At 38.6% G+C, this 24,225-nt stretch overlaps 1 protein-coding gene, 1 long non-coding RNA gene and 1 pseudogene across 2 annotated transcripts; 2 read left to right on the forward strand and 1 right to left on the reverse strand.

The window, feature by feature from the left end:
- Positions 1 to 741: 741 nt before the first annotated feature.
- On the forward strand, positions 742 to 1,267 carry LOC143890534 (uncharacterized). Its single transcript, XR_013255198.1, has 3 exons — positions 742 to 887; positions 988 to 1,043; positions 1,155 to 1,267. It is a non-coding gene; the product is annotated as an uncharacterized LOC143890534 (long non-coding RNA).
- Positions 1,268 to 5,691: 4,424 nt separating this feature from the next.
- On the forward strand, positions 5,692 to 6,591 carry LOC143890743 (putative calcium-binding protein CML45 pseudogene; annotated as a pseudogene).
- A 5,820-nt stretch (positions 6,592 to 12,411) lies between these two features.
- LOC143890744 (pentatricopeptide repeat-containing protein At5g39680-like) lies at positions 12,412 to 17,143 on the reverse strand. Its single transcript, XM_077395424.1, has 3 exons — positions 14,795 to 17,143; positions 14,525 to 14,654; positions 12,412 to 12,536 (listed from the first exon to the last, which is right to left on the reverse strand). The coding sequence occupies exon 1, from the start codon at positions 16,994 to 16,996 to the stop codon at positions 14,900 to 14,902; it is 2,097 nt and encodes a 698-aa protein (XP_077251539.1). The 5' UTR covers positions 16,997 to 17,143; the 3' UTR covers positions 12,412 to 12,536; positions 14,525 to 14,654; positions 14,795 to 14,899.
- Positions 17,144 to 24,225: the final 7,082 nt, after the last annotated feature.

Genomic DNA, 24,225 nt, shown 5'->3' on the forward strand with positions numbered 1-24,225 from the left:
GTAAATTCAAATTTTCTTTAAAGTGGGACCCAATCTAGATAATCATCTTAGCCGTCCATTTCGAAATGATATTAGAGTAGAATTTGAACCGTTGGCCTATTTTCATTTCAACCATCCATTTATAGAGAAATTATATGATGGGTGGGCGTATGAACCCGTATTTTTAAAAAATGTACGGTACGACCTGCTCCATATTATGATCCAAACCGTCCATTTGTTGGGCAGCAACTTAAATAGGTTGTGCAACAAAAATCGCTTCCACAAGATGATCCTAGCCCTCCGATATATTGAAGTTTACATAATGTTCAGTCGATCTGTAGATCGGAGGCAGGAGGAGTGGCAATTCACACCGCAATCTCAATCACCAGAATATGGAAACTTCAATATATCGGAGGGCTAGCATCATCCTATGTAAGTGATTTTTGGGGCACAACGTATTTACGTTGTGGCCCAACAAATGGACAGTTTGGATCATCCTATGGAGTGGGCAGTACCATACTTTTTGAAAACTACGGGTCTGCTACCAGTGCTTCCACCCATCATATAATTTCTCCCATTTATAAGGGGGGTGTCACTATAAAAAAATAAGGCGTGTAAATACATCTGGGTTGATGAATCTTACAATATTGTGTCGTGAGTCGTGAGTCTCGTGACCAGGTCTGATAAATGGTTGGTTGAAATGGAGGGCGACTTTGAAATCAAGTAAGTGTACAAATTGAAGAGATATGAAGAGATATTGGGTCTTCTGATTCTATTTGCTTTGGTTTTTCCATTTATAGAACTTGAGAACAACCCATTTCAAAGAAAAACCGAAGAGAACATGGGTCGATCTTACATTCAAATGCTTCTTCTGGTTCTAGTTGTTTTCTCTCTCTTCTTCCTTCAAGGTATATATGTTCTTCTTTTCATTCTTTGCTTTATGTTTATAGTTCATAATTTTCTTCTTTCTTTATTGTCCCTAAGACTCTTTTCCCTTTGTTTGATTAGCACTAGGGAGAAAATTAATGATATTTGAGAACGCAGCTCCTTTCAATCTACTTGAGGTGTGAATTTCCCATTTTTAATCTATTTCTCTAACCAGTATTTTGCATCTTTCAGCAATTTTTTCTAGCTAAAATTTTAAAAATTTCCTCTTGCTTTTGTTGGGTTTTCAGGTGACGATGATGGATTACTCAGGGCCGGATCGCAATGGAAATGTTGGGCACTAGGATCTTACTGTTTCTATGTAATTTTCTCTTTCTGCTAAATAAGAGGTGTTACTTTAATTTTGTGATGAAAAGTATGCTTCAAGATTCTATAGTGCACAAAAATATGAAGTTTTGAAGCTGCATTACTCAATTTGGCACATCGCGTGGTTAATTGTAATATTGAATTCAGTTGGAAGATATAACTTTAAGGCCGAAATCAGCTAATTCACTATTCCGTATATGGTTGTGACTAAAAGACCTGTTTTCAGGATTATAATCTGAGTCATTCAAGGAAGAGTAATGCTAGGGAGACCAAAAGCACAAACAAGTGACAGGATAAATGGGTTCAGGCTGCAACATCACAAGCATGATTTCAAATTTCGGCTTCTTCGGAATGCATTTTGGCCCTCACCGAAACCGAAATTTCGGACGGATGAAATCGAATAAAAGAATATTTTATCTCGCACAGAATTTCGGCTGAAATTTCAGTCATTTCAGCCAAAATTTCCGGAAGATAATATATAATTAATAAAATCGAGATTTTTAGGTGAAATTTCGACCGAAATTTCAGTTAAAATAAACGACCTTTTCGGGTATGTATGATTTCGGTTTCAGTCGAAATTTAGAACCATGATCACAAATGCCCTAATCCATCTCTTCAAGTTTAGGAAAATCAGCAAAAAAGTAATATTTTTTGCACGTAAGGAACATTCTCATCGTTGGGCTCTCCATCTGGTCGTACTTTTGGTCTCCATATAATTCTTGGTGGTTACACAATTAGTGGAGATGGAGGTCAAATCCACCATTAGACATGTCAGGCGAAATGAACAAAGAAAATAAAAACATGTTGATTGACAATGAAGGTTAATTTCTCCACCATCATACAAGTACGGGTAAAGACTTGTTTTATATGAAGGGCTAAACTATAAAATGAAGCTTAGCTTACAATAACATCATTTAAAGTTTGTTGTTATTGGATGAAGTATCTAGGGTCGCACACTAATCACTGTTAGAAAAAATTGATGTGCAAATCTGTAATTTAGGATTCGAAAAAATACCTTATAAGAAATTAATCTCACAACTTGAAGACAGAGATTACTAATAATATTTTCTACAATAATAATCTGTGAAGGAAAAAGAAATCGTTAGATCACTTATCGAGTTGAGGCACGAAGAATCTTCGATGTCCTTAAGGCAAATCTCGCCCCCACTATGACGAATCAACGGTGCAGATAGGCGTCTCGGCGTATGCCTCCAGGATACAACAACTCTCGCTCCAGGGGTGTGCACTCACGCAGCCCGGATGCCTAAGAACTCGCTTATATTTGCCAAAAGCCTTGAGCAGAAAACCAGAGAGAAAGCCAGAGAAGAGAAAGAGCAGAAGAAGAATCCGTCAAGGATGATCTTCTGTTTTCTCTAAAACCGATTTATATAGAAAGGTAATCGATCCGTTATGATGAAACGTCTCACTCTTTTAGTGCGTGAGAGACGTTTTCCAAACGGTCACTAAACCACGATTAAGGAATCTCAAACGGTAAAAAAAAGAATTAAAACAAAATAAATAAATTCTTGACCGTTAAAAGGAAAAATAAATAATATAAAAAGAAAAGCCTTAGGTCCACGCGCGCGGCCGGCCGCGCCGGGCCGGGCGGCGCGCGTGTGGTAAGATCAAAAGCCCACCGGACCCAAGTGGGCGATCCGTGCGCGTAGGATCCCCATAACCTCTTGCTCATTTACAAGGTTAAGAGAGTGAAAGTATATATATGGCCACTCTCATCCTCTCACACTTCCCATCTAGGACTAAAGTTTTCTCATGACTTTAGTCTTTTTGGAGGGAAGCCCAAAAGCATACATAAAATTACTAAAAACACCCAATTGTAAGTTTGAATTACAAAAAGACTTCTTTTCACATAAAGAGTCAACAACTATATTGATTAGCCTATAAAAATTGAGGGAAATGATATCAGCACTTCAATGTTTTGATATCCACGCTCTCGTTGCTTGTCTTTTATTATCTAATGGGCTTGTGAGAGCTTTTTGGGAACTAACAGCCTTTAAAATGCTAAAAGACAAGGCTTTTTGGGAACTAACAGCCTTTAAAATGCTAAAAGACAAGCTAGTAGAGCGTGATATCAAAACATTGGAGTGTTGATATCATTTTCCCAAATTTGATCATATAAAACAATGAGGTCATGTGATGTCCTAACATGCCATATGCTAAAGCAAGCCTACCATAGTGCAAAGCCTTGGAAGGACAACACTACTCACGCATTGTCTCTCTATGTATATGTTAATGAACTCACACATTCTCCGAGAAGGAAGACCCAGTCCAGAAAAGTAGATTTCCCTGTAGTATGAGTTGAGAGGATCAGAGTGACGAGGGAACCTCCTCTAGTCTAGGAGCATTTAAAATGAACACGTGACTCGCACGCCCAGAGTAAATCTGTCCAAGTGAGAGGCATGTCCATGCCGCATAGGTCATCCATGTCTCACAACCCAATAGTGCAAGGCATAGAACCCCATGTCATGAATGAATCGGCAAGACCAAAATTCTTGCATAGCAAATAGAGCCATCTATAGACAAGGCTAGGTCTTTAGTCACACTCTGCTGCTCCTCCCAGCCCTCTGAGTCTGTACTGTACTCGAGCACTCAAGTAGGGCTGCAAATGAGCCGAGCCGAGCCGAGCTTTGGGGTGTTCGGGCTCGGCTCGTTTAGCTTTTATGAAGGCTGGTGTTCGGCTCAGCTCGTTTAGTTTTCGAAAAAGCTCGGCCTGGCTCGTTAAGTGGAACGAACCGAGCTTAAGCTCGGCTCATCTTAAGAATGATAAAAACATACATCAATGGGATTTGAACCCAAGCCCCCCCTCTAAATCCAACACCTTAACCACTCCGCCAAACTTTCATTTGTGATAAACAACCCACATTCTTTTATTTTATATATAAAAAGCAAACATAATCTAAGCTTTAAAGCTCGGCTCGGCTCGTTTATGAACCGAGCCTAAAGAGCTCGCGAGCTTTTCCAAGCCGAACTATACAGAGCTCAAGTTCGGGTCGTTTATTTGGCAAGCCTAATTTTTGGGCTCGGGTTCGGCTCGTTTAGTAAACGAACGAGCCCGAGCCGAACCCAAACATGTTCGCGAGCCAGCTCGGTTCATTTGCAGCCCTACACGACTCTACACATCTTGCGCATATAGCTAAATCCAATTAGGAACAAGGTAAGACTCAGGCCATGTCTCAATCCACCAAACCTAAAAGGTCAGCCATCCAAGGCGTAAACATGCATCATATCTACAAGACCGTTGTCTCCCAACCTTAGTAGTCCCGTTCTATTTTTCATTTCCTCTCTTTCCGTATGCTTGGTCCCTGGTGGCTAAGAACAAGTCCGAGAAGGTTTTCTCATTTAATTTCTCTAAACTTGGTAAACGAATTGGTCTAATATAGACTGATTCGTGCATTGCTCTTAAACAAAAGCAAAAGAAACAAAGCTGGCCATGAATCAAATTGGATAGACAACCTTAAAAGCATAACTAATACAACAAAAAATCGAGACAGAATTGGTAGCAAGATGACAAGAAGAAGCTTGTTGGTAGCCAAGAGGCTATTTTTCCCTACCAATAAAATGAAAAAAAACAAAATTTAACCCTTTTGATGGGAATTTTAGTATTTTTTCACCCATCAGTTTTATCTCCGTAACAGTTCGATTTTGAAAGCATTTTCCTTGAACGTGTTATTCGGGATTTGCTAGGCAATTTCGCGGAAAGCCATTTTGCTGCTGACTTTTGCACCATGGAACAACCACCTAAGATGAATTAAATGAACAAGACAATTTGTTGAGCCAGTGTCATGCAAAAGTCAGCTGCGAAGTTGCTTTCTGCCAAATTGGATAGCTAATCCCAAACTATCAAGTTTTACACCATAACTCTTCCAGTTCAGACAATCCAAACCGTCCAATCTGTGGAGATTTTTGTCCGTCTACTTTTGAACAATTTTAAATGGCTAGGACCATCCAATGGAGAAGATCTTTGAAGCACAGACCTATCTACTTGGAGGACAAGAAATAAAAGGTTTGGAAAAAATGGACCCAACATCTATTTCTGAAAATATATGCCCACAGCCCCACACGAACGAAACTTGGCTCAGGTCGGGGGAACTTTCCTCAGACCCCTTGCTAATAGTCTAATAGCAAGGAGTGTGGAAATATCAATTACTTCTGAAAATAAAAAGTAAGCATGGAATTGATATTTCCACACTCCCACACTCTTTGCTATTATAGGGGATCTGAGGAAAGTTCCTCAGACCCAGACCCCGACCTGAGTCAAGTTTTGTTGTGCCCACAACAGCCCAAATGTAACAACCACAGAAAACTAAAAGGCAGGCCAACGTTTTCTTTTGTCTCATGTAATTTCATTGGAAATTCCAACCGTTAGACTCACTTCACTAAAGCAGAATATAAAGGAAGCTTCCTAGAATGACTTTCTGTTTTTCTTTATTCAGAAGACCATTTCCACCGCATTAGACTGCAATATACAAGCACCTTCCCAGTTGAATGCTTTATTTGATGCAATCCCAATATATAAAAGAAATACCCTCCCTCACATTCATCCTAAAAACATTCCATTTTCAGCATCTCATTAAAAACCCATCAACCCATTTCTTTCTTCTCTCAGAGCTACTATATTATAATGGAGACGAAATCATCAAACACCATGTCATCCACTTTCTCATTAGCTGATTTTGAAGGGTTTCTCTTCTTTCACAAAATTCTCAATTGGGTCATCAAATGCAAGAACTTCTATTTAATAGTCCTGTCTTTTTTTCAATCGAAAGTCAAATTTTTCGCTCCGAAATCTAATATATACTGTGAGAGTAAGATCAAGAAATCAAAAATGGATGAGAGGACTGATACTATTTCAAGTCATCAACTTTGCTTCAATGGCAAGGGAGGTCTAGAGCTGAGCAAAGAAGATGTAGAGATGGTGATGGGTAAGCTGGGGATCTTTTGTAACTCGGGGAGCGAGAAAGTTAAGGAGTCTTTGGATTTGGATGATCTTTCTGTCTTGTTTAAGGATGAGGAACCAAGCTTAGAGGAAGTAAAGGAGGCTTTCTGTGTGTTTGATGAGAATAAAGATGGTTTCATTGATGCAAAAGAGTTGCAGAGAGTTCTATGCAATTTAGGTTTCATGGAAGGATCGAGTGTTGACGCATGTGAAAGGATGATCAAAGCCTATGATGAGAACCTAGATGGCCAGATAGATTTCAATGAGTTTCTGAAATTCATGGAAAGAAGTTTTTGCTGATCTTTTTGTTTGTTTTCCTTTTTTGCTCTTGTAGTGAGGACTCAAAAATGATTCTGAACTTCAACAGATATTTACCTTGTGAGTAATATAAAAATTAAGGTTGAGTTTGCACAGGTGTTTGGTTGGGTTTTGTCCTGTTTTGTAAAGATATATCTCCTTGTTTGAATATGAGATAAGTAGGCAATTGGGATTTCTCTCTTGTCATTTCCTAGTATGTCTAAGAGAGGAGAGATCTGTCTAAGAGAGAAAGAGACAGATCTGAGAGTTCTATAAGGCTGTTAATAAGGTTTGTGTCTGTGGAGTTGTGAGAAGTCTATTGTATGGGAAAATGAGAGAGGAGAGTGTGAAGGTTTGAAAGAGATTTAGGGAATGGTTTCGGGGTCGATCTATTTTGTAATAGATTGATCGAGGTGAAACTCTTGTAATCGTAGCGTTCTTCCTCTGAGTTGAATTTCTCAACTCCTCCATAGATGTAGGCTTTTACACCAAACCACATAAATGCTCATGCTATTTTTGCGCTCTTGTGTTATTGTCATTTTCTTATTTCTTTGCTCGTTATCGGATCAGATTTGGCCTAAGATTTCTACAATTGCTATCAGAGCTATTGATCTGACCGAATCTCAAAACGACATAGTTAGAAAGATTATTCAGGACATTCTCCATAGAGATTTCACAGCACGATAACCACTAAGTAAACTTTTATGTATGATTTTGGAAGGTTGTTGGATCCATCTAGGATAAGCAAGACTGATCACAGTGAGGAAATAGATGTCCTTCATCCCTCTCCCAGACCTCTCGTCCCAACAGAAGCACGAGACCGGAGAAAGAAACTAGTCGTATGATATTGGAAGGTTGTTGATAAGCAAGACTGATCACATTGAGGAAATAGATGTCCTTCACCCCTCTCCCAGACCTCTCGTCCCAACAGAAGCACGAGACCGGAGAAAGAAACTAGTCGTATGATATTGGAAGGTTGTTGTAATTTCACTCTTTGAAAGAAAAGGGTGAAGGACATACCCATTCAACAGGACATGGCTAAGGTGATGATGGAAAAAGATGCTAAACCAGAGAAGAAGACTGACAGCTGGGGGAGCACATCGAGTCAATGGCCTCAATAACATTATTTTCAACGTTATTAAAGAACAATTAGCACAGAATTTATGGGATAAGTTTGAGATAATCTATATGTCGAAGAGCATCGCTAATATAATGTATTTGGATTGTCAATTGTACAAGCACAAATTACTAATTCATAGGAAATATGGTGATAACACTAATGTTCGGGAAACATACATTGAATCTTGAAGAAGTCACAACATTGCTCCTATCAAATGAGATAAGGAGGAAGCTCAATCATGAGGGTAGTCAAGATCATGGGTTAATTCTATTGAATTACAGTGATGTAATAGCCCACGTCTTTTAAGGTCATTGTAGTCTGTTTATCTCCTTGTTATTATAATTAATACCTTTAGGAATCGTGAGAGGTTCATATGTTCATATGTTTGTGTTTTCCCTTCCTCCCCAAAAGTCTCTTTCTCCTATCTCCCCTCTCTCTCACATATTCCAATGATCAACTATTTCAGTTTGGTATCATAAAAGGATATTGACGACCAAAGCTCCTTAAGTTTGTGAGTTTTTCCGTCTGACCGCACGAGTTACGACTGGTGTAAGCAACTGTATGGTTAGAATAGCAAAACCTAAAAGATGGTGATTTAAGAGATTTTCATGTGTTTTTTAGGAGCATTAAAAATCTCTAAATCCAGGTATATATGATGAAATCCTCATTTTACTCCTGAAAATAGATCTGCCAAATCGGATCATTTCGTTGATGAAAGCTTCTGTTTGAAAGGGTTTGCCTAGTATGATTTTGCATTGTTTCAATTTTATAGAAAGGAGGAAATTGGTTTCAAGTAGTCAGGCAACTTTTGAGATCATGGTGGTGATTCTCCGACAGGAATATTGACCACCCCCTCCTCCCCTTTCACATTTTATTCATTGATAATGACCAAAAATTTAACAAAAAAATAAACATTTGAATTTGTGTGTCCTGTGATGATTTTATTGCTTTGGAAGCTTTGAAGAGTATTATCCATGGTGCAACATCCTAAGGGTCTTGGTGAGATGTGTTGTTTCCTAAAGATGTTAGACATAAATCAAAGCATATACATAAGCAGTCACAAGCAATCTATGTAATTTTATAAGTGGTCTTGGTTGTGAGTCTGCCATGGGTGTCCATAATGAAAACCCAAGTCTTCAAATTACTACAGTCAAGCTTGATGGGGCTATTTACTTGGAATTATAATAAATCACATAGGAATGTCCTTTGATAGGGCTAGTTAGGTTGAGATCAAGAGTTAGCAAGAAAGACACCCAATGTTATCGACTTATCGTTATGAGGAGTTTGGTCACTTGAACCAAAACTACCCAAGATTTGCTTACAAATAGGAGAGTGATAACAGTTCTGATTATACAGTGGTACTATTGATGAATGAAAAAAAACAGGTCGTTAGAGATATCCCCAAAGTCTCCATGGGTAGTATCACTTCTCTTGATGAATAGATTCCAAATTCCAGATGTTCCGTTTATATATGCATTGGGATAGATCAATCCAATAGGTTTCAAGAGAGAAGGGAAAGTGTAGTGTCATTGGGTGATGAGACTACTTGTAACGTCACGGGCATTGGGGCAATGAATATCAAGATTCTAACTTTCAAAAAAAAAAAATGCATATCAAGATTCTTGATAGAATGATTTGTACTTTATGACGTATGTCTTAAAGGTAGAGTGGTATCTTATATCCCTCAGTAGTTTCAACTCCAAAGGATGTAGTTACTTATAGGTGGAACTATGAAAATCACATGTGCTTGCATGGTTCTAATGAAAGGAGAGAAGTGTGGCATATTATATCATATGGCTGGAAATGCAGTGGCTAGCAATATTCTTATGACCTCAATGGGTGCTTGGAAACAGAGGGCAGTGAATAACAAGGCCTTATGTAGGGTCTCTTTACAATTGAAGTACCAACTGATGTGATGAGTTTTTAGGCGGCAGAAGATGATAAAAGTGTTGGTTCCTGTGATAGGAGAGTACAAGTCAAGATCTCTCTCTAAAGTTGACCAGACAAGTTGACTCGGGGCAGCTACATATGTGTGTTGGCTGTGTACTGATGGTGTGTAGCTCGTGCTTCAAAATCCTGAAAGATGTTTACGATAAGAACAAATAAGTAGAGACATCAACATGAAATCTTCAAAGCAGCCACAAATAAGCATAGGTAGAGATTATTGGGTTTTGTCTTGCCTAGAAAATTCAATAACAATTATAAAACTTTCCAAAAATGCTTATCCTGGTTTGACTACGAGATACATAGGTAATTGAGATTTCTCTCATGTAGTTTCTTGCTTTGGCTAGGAAAGAGAATGCGAAATGACAATTCCTTAAAATCGTGAATAGGGTTTTTGTGGATGGAGTCGTGAGAGGTCGCCTGTGTGGAAAAACAAGAGAGGAGAATAGGAAGGTTTGCATAAGGATCCAGGAAAGGGTTTCAACATATATGAACTAATTTGGTATTAGATTGGTCAGGGAGATATCATTGTAATCTTCTTCTTCTTTCTCACAGTGGAGATATTTGACTTGCCTGTGTACGTGGGTGGAACCATACAAATACTCATGATAGCTTTGCATGCTTGAGTAATTGTCTTTTTGTTAATTATTCGGATTTGATTTGTCCTGACGATTTCAACATGTTGGTTACACTTAACTGCTCAAGGGTAGGGAGATCAAAGAAAATTACAAAATGGATGGGTGAAGGGAACATTTTAGGATTTTTAGAAGGGTAAGGGAAATTCTGAGGATTGGGGGGTTATTAAAATAAATCCCTGGTCCAGGAGAAATTAGAAAAAGAATTGGTGGATAATCTCAAAGTGAACAGTTGAATCTTTCATTAATTCAACTGGGTTCACTTGAATCTTTCATTAATTCAACTGGGTTCACTTGAATCTTTCATAAATTCAACTGGGTTTATGAAACAGTTCAACCAGTCAATCTCTGATTCAATTGGATTTCTAATACTTCATAAACTACAAAACTTGTATGTTTATGCCTGTAGGTGTAACCACCAAATTGTAACACATAAATCATTGCATCTTTATATTTTTTTACTGCTGTAAATTATTATGTAAGTCAAGAATGGGTAATACTAAAGTAACTTCTATGGCTGCGTATCCAATGTTATGTGTTGAAAACTCTTTTCCTTGACCATTTTTCAAATGAGTGAGGCTTCAAGTTACCATTTCAATTTAACCAACAGTATTTTAATGATTCAAGGATATTACTGTAGTTAGTTACCAGAACTTGTCTGGACAAATCACAGCTAGAACAGTGATATCCAACTGGCAAAGCTGTTTTTTGTTCGCATCAGTTTTGCAAAAATAAAAACAGCAACATTATAATTTAAGATTAGGCTGCAAGTGATCGTGCTAAAAAAACACAAAGACATTAGTTTGGGAAATGATATGCGCACACCCATGTTTTGATAATGGCACCCTTCACTTTCTTAAGCCCCTTCTGATTACACATGTTGATAGCTTTCTGAGGAATTGTGATTGTGACAGCCTTTAATAGTTAATTAGAAAGAGTATACATTTTGTTAAGGACAACTTAGCCCTTCTTGCCATACTGTTTTATCATGAATAAATTGTTAGTGATTTTGGTTTTTTCAAAATCATGTATTTTTCATGTTTTAGTGTTTTGGAAAATGTTTTATCAAAAGCGTTTGGGAAAAAGAAACTGTTTTCTTGGAAAGATTTGCTTTTACAAAAGGATGTAGAAGTGTAGTTGAAAAGATAATCCCGTACCGAGTGAGAGAAAGAAAAGAGAATGGCTTATAAAGCACTACACTTCTCTAATACTTGTTGATTGCACATTAGGTTGGACCCGCGGGACAGTGCAATGCACCGTTCGCACGCGCGCGCTAGGCGTGGGCAATGGGCGCATAGTGGCGCTTTTTTAGGCGCACTTTGCACTTCTCACTTCGCACTCCAACAGTCAAGGAATGTGATCCGCACCATAGATAATTGATCTAACGATGACGGGGTTGGAGAGAGGTTTTACTCAAACCAACAGTCACCTCTAAAATCGATCAGGACCGTTCAATATCAAATGGGTGCGATCTAACAGTTAGATTTCAATCATTCTGGAAAGGTGCCCTGTAGAGGTGTTTTACACACTGAAAAGACACCTGTGGTCTGTAAAATGTGCAGAATTCGGTCATTTAATAACAAAATCGAATTACCAATTTCCTTCTGCTATTCTGACAGATTCTAAACACACTTCTACATTCTTACAAACTCCCCAAGTATTTCTACATACTGCTTTCTTTTATTTTATTATTCTAGATACTGTTCTTCTGCAGAAACAATATCTGGAAATTTCTCTAAGACTTGAAATTTCTGAAGGGCATTTCGGGTTTGATTCCGCTAGTGCGAGGCGTCATCAAACTTTATCAGGGCTTCCCTACTAGGCTGCATTGTATCTTGGAGGCAATTCGCAGATCCCCTTTGCACACTACTGGTGGGAGCGAATCTTGTCTTAAAGAAAGTGATATCACGCCTTGAAGCAACAGTCTTTAGTTTCTGTTTTCTATCACAGTGCCCTCGAATTCTCCAACATAAATTACTAATGTTGCTAAAGTTTGATTAAATCAGACAGCTAAAATAAGAAATAAAAACCATAGCTAAGAAAGCTTTAAAATACAATGTTACATACCATGGTGATTCTTTTTTTATATGGGGATTCCATCGAACCATCGCCATTTACGCTTTCTATAATCAACCAAACCAATATATACCAGCTAACCTTTTCCGGGTTCACCTTTATTTAAGGATTATTGTACGATGGTACTTCATTCAGCAAAGCCAACACTGATTGGCGGCCTCAACTGCATCATCCTCTGAACCCAAATCAACCATGCCTTCCCATCTGAAACTTAAGAGGCATAAGATCCCCTCCACCACTGAGTGCTTTCAGGTCACGAAATTTGTATTGTTGTGGTATCCTATAATAATAGTACATTGATAGCATTGAATCAACGATGACAATTTACGGCATACAAGTTGAATAATGACAATTTATTTCTCAAATATTAAAGCTCTGAAAATATCAAAAGAGCACAGCAGGGTATGACAGAATGGAAATAACGTCTAAAAACACTTAGGAAGCGGTCTTTTGATTACCGATTTCGAGCTGGACAAGTTCATACAAAAACAGCAATCATGCAAAAAATAAGCCAATCTGATTATAGATTCAGTTGGTTTTCCATACAACTGAAAACCATGCATTTTGAACTCAGGTCCAAGCCAATCCGAACTGACCCAACCAGTCCCTAGTCAGTCAACACATATTTCGACATGGGCAACATCGACCATTCTCTTTTTTCTGCATAATTTATCCGGGATTGAACCCACAACCTCATGGTTTTGATATGGTTGTGACAGAAAGTGGCTTCCATCTAATATACAGGCTCAACAAAATCACTAGGAGTTGGAAGTTAAAAAAGGTCAAAAACAAGTCAAATAACTTGGTGGTGGGTATTGATTGGATGGTAGCAAGGAAAAAAATAAACACATGTGACAGGCTAAAAAGGAGGAAAGTACAATTGGCGAGTTGGTGTGTCGTCAGCTCAAATAATGAAGAATCTTTGGACCATCTTCTTGTGCATTGTACTCTCGCCCATCAGTTATGGATGACAACGGTAAGATCTTTTGGGCTAGAAATGCCTCTCCAGATATCGATCAAGACGATAGTATTGGAGTGAAGTGGAGGACCGTTTGGGGATGTTGGTCGTTGGATGTGGAGATCGGTACCATACGTTATAATTTGGCAACTTTGGGAAGAGAGAAACAAACAAATCTTCAAAGAAAAAAGGCGTACCTGAGGGACTAGCGCTTGATACCAAATCTGATCTCATAGCATGGACTAATATCAACTAGAAGGCTTCACGTTATACTGTGGGGGAGATCCAACGGAATTGGAAGAAAGTAATCTTTGAAAGAAAGCAAAATAAAAAGGAAACACCAAGATGCCCGCCTTCAAGTAGGTGGATTAAACTCAACATTGATGGAAGTTCAAAAGGAAACACGGGACGAGCGGGCATCTGTGAACTGTTTCGGGATTCAAATGGGTGCCTCCTTCTATCATGCTCAGGCCCAGTAGGTGTGTGCAATTACAAATGAGGCAGGAGCGAAAGCCTTTTTATGGGGATTGTGATGGTTCGTAGAACATTGATCAGGTAATTTGATCATTGAAGGAGATCAATAAATGCAATTTCTTGGGAGAGAAATAAGGTGGTGGACCCGTGGGCATTAGCGAATTTCATTTCAGAAATTAGAGACCTTGTAGCAATAATTGCACCAAAGTTTCAACACATGCGTAAATCTACGAATGAAGAGGCGGATAAATTAACAAAGGATGGTGCAGAAAGGGAAGAGATAAACATTCAAACAGCAGGGCATGGAAACATAATGGAGGGCACAAGGGGGTGCTGCAATCAGGGGTGATAACACCCTCTTGGCGCAACTGGTAATAATATAGGTGCAAAGGAGAATGATACCAGGAATCAATCAGGAGGAGCAGATCAGTGATCTCATTATGGTGGTCAAGATTTGGATCTAGTAAAGTTTCATGGATTCAAGCAAGGCCTGAAATTATCCATATCAGACATTGTGATTTCACTATGGTGGACAGAGTTTTTGAGTTCATTGTTTTCTCCTAGTTTATGTCCAGCAGTTTCTGCTCCTTCATGTGTTTAGCTAGGCTTTATATGCTTCAAGAGGGGCAAGAAAAAGGAAGGTTGGGATTCTTTCAGTGGTGTATTTTCTGCAAAAGTGTTATATGGGTGGGACGCCTTGTCCCCGTGACTGTGATATGCTTACAGCTAAATCGTAGCATTTTAAAAAAAGAAAAAAACAGTCAAATAACTTGTGCTATTGGGATTCAAAAGAAGATCAAGAACAATTCAAATAAATTGTGAGTTGAGGCTCTTACGTGGCATCCAAATAAGAAGGATTCCCAAAAGACGTATCGAGCATTTGGACTGCACAGGAAGCTGATTTGTCATCATTCAACATTGTAAGGACCAGCAAATTCAATCTGAGTTCCATGAAATGAATCAACCCTGCATGATGAAAAGAAAATTGCTCAACTCAAGAAGGTAGTTGCGGAATCTAAACCCTTGCAACTTAATTGGAAACCATCATATAATTCGTAAGGAAAGAACAACCACAACAAACTCCATAGTTTAGTAGCAACACTTACCGTGTCTCGGGAACTAGTTCAGATCATATGACAGCCAAAGGGCATTCTAAATCCGAACACGAAGATAAACCATAGATAGCTCACATACTGTAAAGTCCTTCAAGGTCACCAGTAATCCCCACAAGAACAGAATCCACTTTCAAAACAGTGGAACCGGTTGGCATCTCTAATGACTATTTTTCTGTTTGTGACATTTGAAATGAGCTTTGCAGCCATATGGCAGTCCTCACACATCCGTAGGTTCTTAATGATATGGATTGGTGCTCCAGGAGGCATACTAATAAGACCAAAAGCTATCGCCAACTTTTCACTATGATACCTAAGATACTCTTCCTTTTGCTCATCATCAACATCATGTAGCACAGTAGCAAAGTCAGGAACATATCCTACTAGTTTTATTTTTGTTAATAACTCTGTTAATTTCTCATATATCCTTCTCGAATCTGGGTGTTTCCTATCTTCAGAAACGAACACATGGGTGTCACCTTTTACCTGAATCCAACTCACTCCAGGTTCTTTCTTGATATCTCTCCCCCTCATCAACTTTCGAATCTTTACAACTCCATCCCACCTCTTTGCTTTTGCATACATATTAGACAATAAGATATATGTTCCTACATCAACAGGATCCAATTGAAGGATAATTTCTGCAATCCGCTTTCCTAGACCAAAATTTTGGTGGACATGACAAGCACTAAGAAGTGTCCTCCATGCAACAACATCCCAGTCAACAGGTGTACATCTCATAAACTTCTCAGCTTCATCTAGAAGCCCGGCTCGACCCAGAAGCCCCACAATGCAAGTATAGTGTTCCACACCAGGTGTAATTCCAATATCTTTCATCAAATTATTCAAATAGTAGAACCCATCACTCACAAGACCCAGATGGCCACAAGCAGACAGCACCCCAACAAAAGTCACATAATTTGGTACCTCTCCTACGATTAACATATGTCGAAAGACTTCCAGGGCTTCGGAATCAAACCCGTGATGAGCGTAACCAGCTATCATTGAATTCCATGAAACAACATCTCGATAAAGCATGCCTTCGAATATTCTGCCTGCATCATCAACACTACCGCTCTTCGAATACAAGTTGATCAAAGCATTCCCCACAATCAAATGTGCCTTAAAACCCATCTTTTCTATGTGGGCATTCAATAGATCTCCATACCTTAGTGCAGATAAACCCGCACAAGAATTCAACATAACGGCATAAGTGAACTCATTAGCCCGAACTCCGTCTAGTTCCATTTCTACAAATAGTTTTAGTGCTTCTTCAAAGCCCCCATTTTGACTGTAAGCACTCATGATTGCCGTCCACGAGACAACATTTGGGCCCACCAACCGATCAAAAACATTCCTAGCACTTACGATCCTACCACATTTGCCGTACATATCTATGATTGCACTTCCAACATAGACATTGAACTCAACATATTTTCTCAAAATTTGGCCATGAACCTGTAGACCCAAATTTAAATCTTTCATACATGCACATAGACCGAGAATGGTCGTGTATGTGACATGGTCCCATGCCACAGACTCATTCCCCATCTTATTCAATACCTCCAATGCCTCATTGAAATATTTATGTTCTATAAGCCCATAAATCAATGAATTACATGAAAAACTATCCACTCTTGGCATGGTCTTAAAAACTCTCAATGCCCCTTCAACATCAGAACATCTAGAATACATATAAATAAGTGCATTCATAACATATGAATAGAATACCAATCCAGACTTCAATACATAAGCATGGCATTGTATACCTACTTCAAAAGCTTGAAGGTTAGCACAAGAAGAGATAACTGTGGCAAATATATACTCATTTGGACGCGGTGAAAACCCGTTGTTCATTGATACAAACAATGAGAGAACCTCCGAAGAGAGCCCCTTATGAAAATATCCCGCCATTAATGTGCTCCAAGAAACAACATTTCTCTCAGACATTTCATCGAACAGACGGCGTGCCAATGAAATCCGCCCACATTTGGCATATAAATTAACAAGAGTGTTGTTTTGAATTAGGTTGGAGTCAGTTTGAGTGGTTCTGATCAAGTGGGCATGGATCATTTGACCGAATTTCACATTGGTTTTTGTAGAAACAAAGGTATTACTTGGTTTGAACTTGAATAGAAAAGGTGCGTTCTTGAGGAGGAGAGCATACCCATCTGATATGGATTTGTGGGTTTGCATGGAACAAAATCTTAGGGTCAATTGTGTTTAGAACTGTCATGCATTAGAAAAGATGGGCATGTGCATGATATGAGTGTCATTAATTTAGAGGGATATTATCATAAATTGAAGGTCCCTCTATGTAAAAATTGAATTGGGTTCGTTCAATTTATCTTTTCTATTGTATAAAAAAATTTAGGAACTTTCGAAATATTTTTCCTATCCAAACTTTTCCAGAAAATTCTTGGAATCCAAATAGGGCCTGAGAAGAAAATTCTCACTTTTATTTCTTTTCTTTTTTTGTTTTGTTTTTATTCTTGTCTTGAAATATCATTAATTGCATATCTTGGGGCCCTGTTTGGATGGTTTGGATTACAAGAATTTCCTGGGAAAGTTTGAAAAACTTTTACAAAATCTTTTGCATTTCCAGTGTTTGATTACACATAAAAAAAAATGTAATAAAGAACTTAGTTTTTATCTAGAAAGACCTGTAAATTTTGGAAACCAAAAACATTTTCCTAAGAAAAACATTTCCTGGCCGGCATTCCAATCTTGGCTTAGGACATAACAGGAGGTTTTATATTGATGTGGGAACGGAAAGTCGGGGTATTTTTCAGAAAGTACAATGGGGCCCACTTTTTAGGATGATCCAAACCATTCATTTGATGGGCGACAACAATGGTCACAAATATATGTCACTATAATTTTTCAGCAAAGGAAAAATTTCAGGAGATGTTGAATTTTTTATATTTTGTATGGTTTATTGCAGAAAATTTTGAAAAATAAAGGGGAGTATGATAAATCGACTCCCCATGTGTCTTTCTCTCTCCTCTGGGTTAGAGAGAGAAAGAGGAGAGAGATAGACACATGGGGAGTCGATTTATCATTTTGGGGGGTCGATTTATCACTGCCCAAAATAAAATAGTTAAAGAAACCATAGATAGTTTTGGTGTGATCCAAACGTTAATCGATAGGATTCGATCATGTCCGTCCATGGGATCCATAAGGTTTGAAATTATTTTGGATCTTGACCCGTGACCACAATCCGATGGAGCGTCCTAGATCCGAATAGATATGTCAATTTGCAAAATTACCCTTCATATTTTCATTGATTTATGCCCATTAATGAATGGTATTTTGGTAACATTAAAAAACCATACTCAAAGTCTCAAACCACAAAAAGCATTTCATTTTTCCACTTTTCATGTATTCATGTCAAGAAGTTAGTGTTAATGCACTTCATTTATTATAAGCCTTCGACAGGTCATTTTTCTCACACTAACACATCCAAGGTATGTTCATTGGCAAGGAGGTCGAGCCCATGCCTCATTGTATTTTTTTATCTCTCTTTGTTTTAGAAAAATGAAGTAGGAGTTTGATACTTTGATCACCTTATTGGATATTTGATTATAAAACAAGTTTCAGTTTCCATGGCATGCTGGTGGCATGAAATTGAAATCAGTCATTATTTGAGAGAAGGGAGGAGAACCCATCATAAAATAAAGCATAACAAACAGGTAAAGTGCTTCAGAAGAATCCTTGACATATTTTTGCAAAACCTCATGAGGGAAGTATGTTTGAAAAGTCTACTCCTTTTATGTTCAGAAGAATCAAAGAAAATGACTCTCTCACTTGCAAAAATATTTGAAGAGCCGGTGAAAAGGAGGTTATGGGAGAGGGTACCTTTGAGATACTGCAAGATACACTTCGCAGGGATCCTGCACTGGGTATAGAACTATAGATAGAATGAGAATATCATATTGTATTGCACCTACTAACTGACTATATGCATGAGGATTAGAAATGGTATTATCATTGCACTTCAAGACTTTAGAGCCCGAAGAAACTAGAGTAGATATAAGATTGGCTCTGCTCGTGGAAAAATAGTGGCATTAGATTTATGTTTCAATATATAGAGCCATTTGGATCCCATGCATACATAACCAGTCACTTGAGGATCAAGACACCAAGTAACTTTTTTTACCAAATCATCAAATTCATCAAGCATGATAGCCACCCAAGACAGATTTGTGGAAGTTTGCATGTAAGAAGTAGCTCTAACCTCATCAATGTTCAATAAGTAGCAAGAGAGAATGGAAGTGTGGAGAAAAATTATTTCAGTTTAAGGTGACTAGTTTGCGAGCAAGTGATCATGGAATGATGCAGTTGATGAGGCAAATTGATGCAGTGCAAACATGGCAGCCATGTCATGCCTAGGTGGTTTTGGTGGAGTTCCAATGTGCAGTCCCTCATTAATGTTGCTGGCCCGTTTTGAATTTGATTTTTGAGCTTCTAAATGAAAGTATCATGGAAAGTGGTAAACTACAAAGTTGTAGGTCTCTTTGAGATCTTTCCAACAAGTATTTATGCTTGACAATTGGACAAGAGGGTAGAAAGTTATGACAGTTTTTGTGGACTGTGTCTGTGGGTTCCCAAAACAGTCAATGTTAGTGAGTTCCTTTGCAATTAATGTTATGTTAGTCCCTAAGCTAGCTAGTGGAGGAGCTTGAACGAATTTGCTTTGGTTTTCTTTTATTTAAAGAGTTAGAAACTATCTTGAGATGGGATTTTGGATGTTGAGAAACTTATGTAATTGATGGAATATCAATTAGGTTGAGCATTGCTCCCATTTTCTTCTTCTTCTCTTGTTTTTTTGAAATGGTTCTTCTTCTCTTGTTGTGTTCTTGATTTTTATTTTTCTTCTTCTTTCCTCTTAAGCACCCGCATTATCTGGTATCAGAGCCAACGTTACTCTCTTGGGCTAGCTTCGATTTGATTTTCATGGCGGCACGAAGAGGTAGAGGAAGGCGTGGTAACCAAATGATGGAAGATTTGAGAGATGAAAGAGATGATGAACTTCAAGCACTTCGAAGACAAGTTGAGCAACTTACCATGCGACTTGAATGCCAAGAGGCTCGTAGTGAGTGTGGTAGATCAAGCCATGGAGGTTCTAGTGATAAATCCGATGTGAATCCCTTCGCCAATACTCGTGAAGAGGCTAAGTTGGGAAGGTTCTATCGTGATTTCAACACCGTCAAAATTGACTTGCCGGAGTTCCATGGTCGTCTACAACCCGAAGAGTTTCTTGAATGGCTTAGTGCCATTGAGAAGTTCTTTGATTATAAGGAGACACCCGAAAGCCAACGTGTGAAGCTTGTGGCTACAAGGCTTCGTGGCTACTCGTCAACATGGTGGGATAAGGTTCAAGAGATGAGAATCCGCAAAGGAAAGCGTAAGATCTCTTCTTAGGAGAAAATGAAGTCAAGGCTTAAGGAGAAATTTCTTCCGTTGGATTTTTCCCAAATTATCTTTTCTCAATTCAACAACCTACACCAAGAATCCAAGAGTATGTTGGACTACACCGAAGAATTCTACAAACTCATGGCTCGTAATGATATTCAAGAGGGTGAAGATCAACTTATGGCAAGGTATGTTGATGGTTTGAAGTTTTCCATTTGTGATGAGGTGAAAATGCACCGATCATTGAGCGTCAATGATGCTTATCAACTAGCCTTGAAGGTGGAGGCTAAGCTTTCTCGTCGTGGTGCTAAAAAGTATGTGGATGTTCGTAGTCTCTATCCTTCTTTCGAAGGTGAATCTTCACATTGTGGAGGTACAAAGTCAACGTCCGAATATTTCAACAAAAATTCTACAAAATCAGCCCCCACACATCAAGTTGTAAATCAGCCCAATCGTCCCAACAATTCAAATGCTTGTTTCAAGTGTGGTCAAGTTGGCTATCGTTTCAAAGATTGTCCAAAGAGGCAAGTAGTTGCCTTCGGTGATGAAGAAAATGATGATAATTTTGTTGATGATTCAAATCAGCCCATATATGATGAGGATCTTATTGACTATTCAAATCAACCCATATATGATGAGGAAGATAACATACAAAATGAAGAAATCGAACTCGAAGAGGAGAAAGTTTGGTGATCCAAAGAGCATTTGCTACACCAAAGGTTGAATCCGATAATGATTGGCTTCGTTTCGATATTTTCAAGACTCGATGCGAATCTCATGACAAGGTTTGCTCCATTGTGATCGATGGTGGGAGTTGTGAGAACATCGTATCTCATAAAATGGTGACCAAGCACAAGCTCAAAACCGAACAACATCCAAAGCCGTATCGGATTGCATGGTTCAAGAAAGGGTATGAGAGTAACTTCTTTTTTCCAAAAACGAATTTGATCAAGAGACCAATGCTAATGGTAAATTCAATGCTCTACTTGTTGAAACTAACGAGGAGTACGAGGAACTTCAACGGCAATTCAATGAATTCATCACCAAAGAAATTGGATCCGATTGCATGTTAGGTAAACCGATGGATATTCAAGTGATGGATGAATGGAAAAATATTACATCAATTTTTTCATCCAATTACATCGATCCATTTTTATTCGATCCTACATTGAAGCTCACAGTTGATATTTATATATTCAAACATGTTCAAAATCTAGACAAATTATCACTTCTTCATGGAGATTATGAAGCGGAGTTTGATCTTGGGAAGTTTCAATTGATGATCATTCTTCGATACTTCAAGGTTCGAGGGCGAGTTTTTTCGAACCAAGGAAGTTTAGCAAATTTCAAGATCATGTGGATGCCCCTTTTCAAGTGCTTAAGACAATTGGGGATAATGCATTCAAGGTTGAGCTCCCTCCAAATATCAATACTCACCCAACTTCAATGTTACAAACTTGATAACTTATCATGAAGAGCTTGATGAGAACTCGTGGGCGAGTTCTTTCTCACCCGGAGATAATGATGCAGTGCCAACATTGCAGCCATGTCATGCCTAGGTGGTTTTGGTGGAGTTCCAAGGTGCAGTCCCTCATTAATGTTGCTGGCCCGTTTTGAACTTGATTTTTGAGCTTTTAAATGGAAGAATCATGTAAAGTGGTAAACTATAAAGTTGTAGGTCTCTTTGAGATCTTTCCAACAAGTATTTGTGCTTGAAAATTGGACAAGAGAGTAGAAAATTATGGTAGTTTTTGTGGACTGTGTCTGTGGGTTCCCAAAACAGTCAAAGTTAGTGAGTTCCTTTGCAATTAATGTTATATTAGTCCCTAAGCTAGCTAGTGGAGGAGTTTGAACGAATTTGCTTTGGTTTTCTTTTATTTAAAGAGTTAGAAACTATCTTGAGAGGGGATTTTGGATGTTGAGAAACTTATGTAATTGATGGAATATCAATTGGGTTGAGCATTGCTCCCATTTTCTTCTTCTTCTCTTGTTGTGTTCTTGATTTCTATTTTTCTTCTTCTCCTCTCTTAAGCACCCGCATTACAAATCATCACTTATTAGAGCATTGCCGGGTAAGGAAGAGGATGGAGGAAGCTCTGAGCTATTGGTATCAATTTGACAGTATTGGGATAAGGTGGATGTTACAGGGAGCACCAGTTATGGTGGCGAGAATGGGCTTGGTCTTGTGACTAGAGTTGGGCTCGAATTGACATGATGCACGACTTTATTAGCAAACATTGGTTGGGGTTCAATAAGTTGAGCAATAGAATGTGCATTACATGTCGTTGTAGTTGGTAATAGTAGTGCTCGAAATGATGGTGGAGCAACTGCGGTTGGGGCAGGTAGGAATGTATGCAAAAGACTTTGAGATCATCGCCAAACGGGATGGTGGAGGTGGCACCTGTAAAAGGAAAGCGGTTTTCATTAAACATGCGGTGAGATATATAGGTGCGATTGGTGCAAATATCGGCGCATAAATAGACCTTGTCACCAGTAGGATAACCGATAAACATGCAAGCCTTGGTGCGAAGAGCCACTTTGTCTTTCGTGTACCCGCCTCAATACGGATAACAAGTGCAACTAAAAATACGGAGGAAGCCATATGTAGGAGGTTGGTTAGATAGAACTTCATACAAAGATTTCTTTTGAAGGCCTATACTGGAAAGACAATTGATAATATGGATAAATGTGTGAAATGCAGAGCCAATATACATTCAGTACATAAGATGCAAACATCATAGATAAACCTATCTCTTTCATATGATTGTGCTTGCATTCGGCAAAACCGTTTTGCCAAGCAGTCCCGAGAAAAAGAATACTTCTTGTAAAATGCCACAAGATTTCAAAAGATTTGTGAAGGAACAATTAATAAATTGACGGCATCCGTCGCATTGTGGACATTTAACCTTCATATAGTAAGCTGAGTTTTATTATAGTAAATTGTGGACATTGCGTACATCTAGCCATCCCCAAACCCTGCAATGGCAGGAGCCTCGTGCACTGGGCCACCCTTTCTTATAGTAAATTGAGTTTTAACCCTATTAATAAAAGATACAAAGCAATCCATAGTTTCATTTTTGAGAAATCATCAACCAAAAAATTAGCCTTTATGGCCCGTGCGAGCCTCCATTGGAGCAAGACCCCAAAGATCAGCATGAACAAGTTCAGAGGGAGAGGTGATAACCGAAATAGGAGAAAATGGTAGCATTTGAATTCTTTCTTTTTTTTGTTAAATCGTCAATGACCAATATACAATATACATTTATTTTTCTAAAGAATAGAATGTCCAAGTCATCCATGCCATCTATCAATATATTTTGATGCCACAAAAACAATAACCAAAGTCCGAAGATTGGATGGGGAATAGTCCGCCTCTACTCAGTCCACGAAGAGAAGTTTCTTCTTCTGTCGTCCTTGATACGAAAACTGAAAGTGTTAAACTCGAAGATGCTGTCATTGTTACTAACTAATTGAGCCACAGATAAAAAATATATCTTAATATGAGGTACATGCGACACATTCTTTAATTTAAATGCTTGTGATGAGGTAAAAAGAGTTCTGTTACCAGTGCCAAATATCGATAAGCCAGTACCATTTCCAATCATGATCTGATCCATGCCATGATAGCTGGATGATTCAACTTTCCATCAACGATGAGGTAATTTGTCATGCGAATGTCAGGATACCAGGTCGTAACCTCCAAGTCCATGATCCCAGAGGAGGATGGAACATTGTCACCCTGGAAAGCTTGACCTCATCGTTTGAAACAATTACGAGCGCTATGACCATGTTTAGCACATATTTAACAAACATCAACATTTGAGGATTGTCCTTATCCATCATGTGAGTGATAATGACCACCACGATTGTGTCGATACCGATGAAGAGGGAGTTGGAAAGAGTCATCGTGTTGGTTCGAGGTGCGCATAGATGAAAAGCTAGTGAGTCCACTGCCACCACGATGAGCATTGCGGATACGAACATGATAAGACAATAAAGCAATGGAGTCG

This window comes from Tasmannia lanceolata, unplaced genomic scaffold (assembly GCF_043159265.1).
Source record: "Tasmannia lanceolata isolate RefF3 unplaced genomic scaffold, GAP_Taslan_0.1 ptg000013l, whole genome shotgun sequence".
Taxonomy (NCBI): Eukaryota; Viridiplantae; Streptophyta; class Magnoliopsida; order Canellales; family Winteraceae; genus Tasmannia; species Tasmannia lanceolata.